The 5,665-nt window shown below is 47.9% G+C and overlaps 2 protein-coding genes across 2 annotated transcripts; both read right to left on the bottom strand.

The window, feature by feature from the left end:
• Positions 1–3,274: 3,274 nt before the first annotated feature.
• LOC138364812 (TRAF3-interacting protein 1-like) lies at positions 3,275–3,610 on the bottom strand. Its single transcript, XM_069324794.1, has one exon. The coding sequence runs from the start codon at positions 3,608–3,610 to the stop codon at positions 3,275–3,277; it is 336 nt and encodes a 111-aa protein (XP_069180895.1).
• Positions 3,611–3,788: 178 nt separating this feature from the next.
• Positions 3,789–4,898, bottom strand: LOC138364811 (uncharacterized protein DKFZp434B061-like). The gene has a single exon (XM_069324793.1). The coding sequence runs from the start codon at positions 4,896–4,898 to the stop codon at positions 3,789–3,791; it is 1,110 nt and encodes a 369-aa protein (XP_069180894.1).
• Positions 4,899–5,665: the final 767 nt, after the last annotated feature.

Genomic DNA, 5,665 nt, shown 5'->3' with positions numbered 1-5,665 from the left:
AGAGGGAAGAATATGAGGGAAGATTATGAGGGAAGATTATGAGGGAAGAATATGAGGGAAGAATATGAGGGAAGATTATGAGGGAAGAATAAGAGGGAAGAATATGAGGGAAGATTATGAGGGAAGATTATGAGGGAAGAATAAGAGGGAAGAATATGAGGGAAGATTATGAGGGAAGATTATGAGGGAAGAATAAGAGGGAAGATTATGAGGGAAGATTATGAGGGAAAAATAAGAGGGAAGAATATGAGGGAAGATTATGAGGGAAGATTATGAGGGAAGAATATGAGGGAAGAATATGAGGGAAGATTATGAGGGAAGATTATGAGGGAAGAATATCAGGGAAGATTATGAGGGAAGATTATGAGGGAAGATTATGAGGGAAGATTTTGAGGGAAGATTATGAGGGACGATTATGAGGGAAGATTATGAGGGAAGATTATGAGGGAAGATTATGAGGGAAGATTATGAGGGACGATTATGAGGGAAGATTATGAGGGAAGAATATCAGGGAAGATTATGAGGGAAGATTATGAGGGAAGATTATGAGGGAAGATTATGAGGGAAGATTATGAGGGAAGATTATGAGGTAAGAATATGAGGGAAGATTAAGAGGGAAGATTATGAGGGAAGATTATGAGGGAAGATTATGAGGGAAGAATATCAGGGAAGATTATGAGGGAAGATTATGAGGGAAGATTATGAGGGAAGATTATGAGGGAAGATTATGAGGTAAGAATATGAGGGAAGATTATGAGGGAAGATTATGAGGTAAGAATATGAGGGAAGATTATGAGGGAAGATTATGAGGGAAGATTATGAGGGAAGAATATGAGGGAAGATTATGAGGGAAGAATATGAGGGAAGATTATGAGGGAAGATTATGAGAAAAGAATAAGAGGGAAGAATATGAGGGAAGATTATGAGGGAAGATTATGAGGGAAGAATATGAGGGAAGAATATGAGGGAAGATTATGAGGGAAGATTATGAGGGAAGAATAAGAGGGAAGAATATGAGGGAAGATTATGAGGGAAGATTATGAGGGAAGAATATGAGGGAAGAATATGAGGGAAGATTATGAGGGAAGAATAAGAGGGAAGAATATGAGGGAAGATTATGAGGGAAGATTATGAGGGAAGAATAAGAGGGAAGAATATGAGGGAAGATTATGAGGGAAGATTATGAGGGAAGAATAAGAGGGAAGAATATGAGGGAAGATTATGAGGGAAGATTATGAGGGAAGAATAAGAGGGAAGATTATGAGGGAAGATTATGAGGGAAGATTATGAGGGAAGAATATCAGGGAAGATTATGAGGGAAGATTATGAGGGAAGATTATGAGGTAAGAATATGAGGGAAGATTATGAGGGAAGATTATGAGGTAAGAATATGAGGGAAGATTATGAGGGAAGATTATGAGGGAAGATTATGAGGGAAGAATATGAGGGAAGATTATGAGGGAAGAATATGAGGGAAGATTATGAGGGAAGATTATGAGGGAAGAATAAGAGGGAAGAATATGAGGGAAGATTATGAGGGAAGATTATGAGGGAAGAATATGAGGGAAGAATATGAGGGAAGATTATGAGGGAAGATTATGAGGGAAGAAAAAGAGGGAAGAATATGAGGGAAGATTATGAGGGAAGATTATGAGGGAAGAATATGAGGGAAGAATATGAGGGAAGATTATGAGGGAAGAATAAGAGGGAAGAATATGAGGGAAGATTATGAGGGAAGATTATGAGGGAAGAATAAGAGGGAAGAATATGAGGGAAGATTATGAGGGAAGATTATGAGGGAAGAATAAGAGGGAAGAATATGAGGGAAGATTATGAGGGAAGATTATGAGGGAAGATTATGAGGGAAGAATAAGAGGGAAGAATATGAGGGAAGATTATGAGGGAAGATTATGAGGGAAGAATATGAGGGAAGAATATGAGGGAAGATTATGAGGGAAGATTATGAGGGAAGAATATCAGGGAAGATTATGAGGGAAGATTATGAGGGAAGATTATGAGGGACGATTATGAGGGAAGATTATGAGGGAAGATTATGAGGGAAGATTATGAGGGAAGATTTTGAGGGAAGATTATGAGGGACGATTATGAGGGAAGATTATGAGGGAAGATTATGAGGGAAGATTATGAGGGAAGATTATGAGGGACGATTATGAGGGAAGATTATGAGGGAAGAATATCAGGGAAGATTATGAGGGAAGATTATGAGGGAAGATTATGAGGGAAGATTATGAGGTAAGAATATGAGGGAAGATTAAGAGGGAAGATTATGAGGTAAGAATATGAGGGAAGATTATGAGGGAAGATTACGAGGGAAGATTATGAGGGAAGATTATGAGGTAAGAATATGAGGGAAGATTATGAGGGAAGATTATGAGGGAAGATTATGAGGGAAGATTATGAGGGAAGATTATGAGGGAAGATTATGAGGTAAGAATATGAGGGAAGATTATGAGGGAAGATTATGAGGGAAGATTATGAGGGAAGATTATGAGGGAAGATTATGAGGGAAGAATATCAGGGAAGATTATGAGGGAAGATTATGAGGGAAGATTATGAGGGAAGATTATGAGGGAAGATTATGAGGGAAGATTATGAGGTAAGAATATGAGGGAAGATTATGAGGGAAGATTATGAGGGAAGATTATGAGGGAAGATTATGAGGGAAGATTATGAGGGAAGATTATGAGGGAAGATTATGAGGTAAGAATATGAGGGAAGATTATGAGGGAAGATTATGAGGGAAGATTATGAGGGAAGATTATGAGGGAAGATTATGTGGGAAGATTATGAGGGAAGATTATGAGGGAAGAATATCAGGGAAGATTATGAGGGAAGATTATGAGGGAAGATTATGAGGGACGATTATGAGGGAAGATTATGAGGGAAGATTATGAGGGAAGATTATGAGGGAAGAACACAGCATGAGCACTCCTGCCTCCTGGGAGAGCAAGGGTCATGACGTATCGTCTGCACCACAGACGACAATAATGAGGTGATTGCTTCTCCTCACATATTCCTTCACACCAAACAGCCTGGTGGATCCACCCACATAATTCCACCCATTGGGTTGTTAGCCTCTGGTGGGTGGCGCTGATTGGTTCATTCGCCGCCTTTTATGTAACTGATTTGCGCGCTCCTGCCTCTCCCGTTTTCTATGAGCGCTTTTTCATTTGCAGTTTTCTTTGGGCGCTCCTTCGTTTCCCGTTTTCTTTGTGAGATTTTTATTTCCCGTTTTCTCTATGCACTCCCTCGTCTATCGTTTTCTTTGCACGCTCTTCCGTCTTCCGTTTACTTTGAGTGTTCCTTCATCTCCCGTTTTCTTTGAGTGTTCCTTCGTCTCCCGTTTTCTTTGAGTGTTCCTTCGTCTCCCGCTTTCTTTGATTGTTCCTTCGTCTCCCGTTTTCTTTGAGTGTTCCTTCGTCTCCCGTTTTCTTTGAGTGTTCCTTCGTCTCCCGTTTTCTTTGAGTGTTCCTTCGTCTCCCGTTTTCTTTGAGTAGTCCTTCATCTCCCGTTTTCTTTGAGAGTGCCTTCGTCTCCCGTTTTCTTTGAGAGTGCCTTCGTCTCCCGTTTTCTTTGAGTGTTCCTTCATCTCACGTTTTCTTTGTGCACTCCTTCGTCTTGCGTTTTCTTTGAGCGATCCTTCGCATCCCATTTTCTTTGAGCGCCCTTTTGTTTCGCGTTTTCTATGAGCACTTCGTCTCCCGTTTTCTTTGCGCTGTTCAGAGATTTTTACTTAAAAAATACCGTAAGAAATTTCCTGCTTTCGGTTATTTGCATGAGATGGCTGCCTGAGGTGGCTGCCTGAGGTGGCTGCCTGAGGTGGCTGCCTGAGGTGGCTGCCTGAGGTGGCTGCCTGAGGTGGCTGCCTGAGGTGGCTGCCTGAGGTGGCTGCCTGAGGTGGCTGCCTGAGGTGGCTGCCTGAGGTGGCTGCCAGAGGTGGCTGCCTGAGGTGGCTGCCTGAGGTGGCTGCCTGAGGTGGCTGCCTGAGATGGCTGCATGAGGTGGCTGCCTGAGGTGGCTGCCTGAGGTGGCTGCCTGAGGTGGCTGCCTGAGGTGGCTGCCTGAGGTGGCTGCCTGAGGTGGCTGCCTGAGGTGGCTGCCTGAGGTGGCTGCCAGAGGTGGCTGCCAGAGGTGGCTGCCTGAGGTGGCTGCCAGAGGTGGCTGCCAGAGGTGGCTGCCTGAGATGGCTGCCTGAGGTGGCTGCCTGAGGTGGCTGCCTGAGGTGGCTGCCTGAGGTGGCTGCCTGAGGTGGCTGCCAGAGGTGGCTGCCTGAGGTGGCTGCCTGAGGTGGCTGCCTGAGGTGGCTGCCTGAGGTGGCTGCCTGAGGTGGCTGCCAGAGGTGGCTGCCTGAGGTGGCTGCCTGAGGTGGCTGCCTGAGGTGGCTGCCTGAGGTGGCTGCCTGAGGTGGCTGCCTGAGATGGCTGCCTGAGGTGGCTGCCTGAGATGGCTGCCTGAGGTGGCTGCCTGAGGTGGCTGCCTGAGGTGGCTGCCTGAGGTGGCTGCCTGAGGTGGCTGCCTGAGATGGCTGCCTGAGGTGGCTGCCTGAGGTGGCTGCCTGAGGTGGCTGCCTGAGGTGGCTGCCTGAGGTGGCTGCCTGAGGTGGCTGCCTGAGGTGGCTGCCTGAGGTGGCTGCCTGAGGTGGCTGCCAGAGGTGGCTGCCAGAGGTGGCTGCCTGAGGTGGCTGCCAGAGGTGGCTGCCTGAGGTGGCTGCCTGAGGTGGCTGCCTGAGGTGGCTGCCAGAGGTGGCTGCCTGAGGTGGCTGCCTGAGACATCTGCAAGAGGTGGCTGCGGAGGTCCATCATGACGGCTGCCTGAGGTGGTCCATCATGACGGTTGCCTGAGGTGGACCATAATGACGGCTGCCTGAGGTGGTCCATCATGACGGCTGCCTGAGGTGGTCCATCATGAATGCTGCCTGAGGTGGTCCATCATGACTGCTGCCTGAGGTGGACCATCATGACTGCTGCCTGAGGTGGTCCATTATGACGGCTGCCTGAGGTGGACCATAATGACGGCTGCCTGAGGTGGTCCATAATGACGGCTGCCTAAGGTGGTCCATAATGACGGCTGCCTGAAGTGGTCCATCATGACGGCGGCCTGAAGAGGACCATAATGACGGCTGCCTGAGGCGGACCATCATGACGGCTGCCTGAGGTGGTCCATCATGACTGCTGCCTGAGGTGGACCATCATGACTGCTGCCTGAGGTGGTCCATCATGACGGCTGCCTGAGGTGGACCATCATGACGGCTGCCTGAGGTGGTCCATCATGACAGCTGCCTGAGGTGGTCCATCATGACAGCTGCCTGTGGACCATCATGACGGCTGCCTGAGGTGGACCATCATGACGGCTGCCTGAGGTGGACCATCATGACAGCTGCCTGAGGTGGACCATAATGACGGCTGCCTGAGGTGGTCCATCATGACGGCTGCCTGAGGTGGTCCATCATGACGGTTGCCTGAGGTGGACCATCATGACAGCTGCCTGAGGTGGACCATCATGACTGCTGCCTGAGGTGGACCATCATGACGGCTGCCTGAGGTGGACCATCATGACAGCTGCCTGAGGTGGACCATAATGACGGCTGCCTGAGGTGGTCCATCATGACGGCTGCCTGAGGTGGTCCATCATGACGGTTGCCTGA

The sequence above is a fragment of the Procambarus clarkii genome, chromosome 14 (genome assembly GCF_040958095.1).
Source record: "Procambarus clarkii isolate CNS0578487 chromosome 14, FALCON_Pclarkii_2.0, whole genome shotgun sequence".
NCBI classification, from domain to species: Eukaryota; Metazoa; Arthropoda; class Malacostraca; order Decapoda; family Cambaridae; genus Procambarus; species Procambarus clarkii.
Note: the sequence above shows the minus strand (reverse complement) of the source record. Positions and strands in the feature narration are given on the sequence as shown.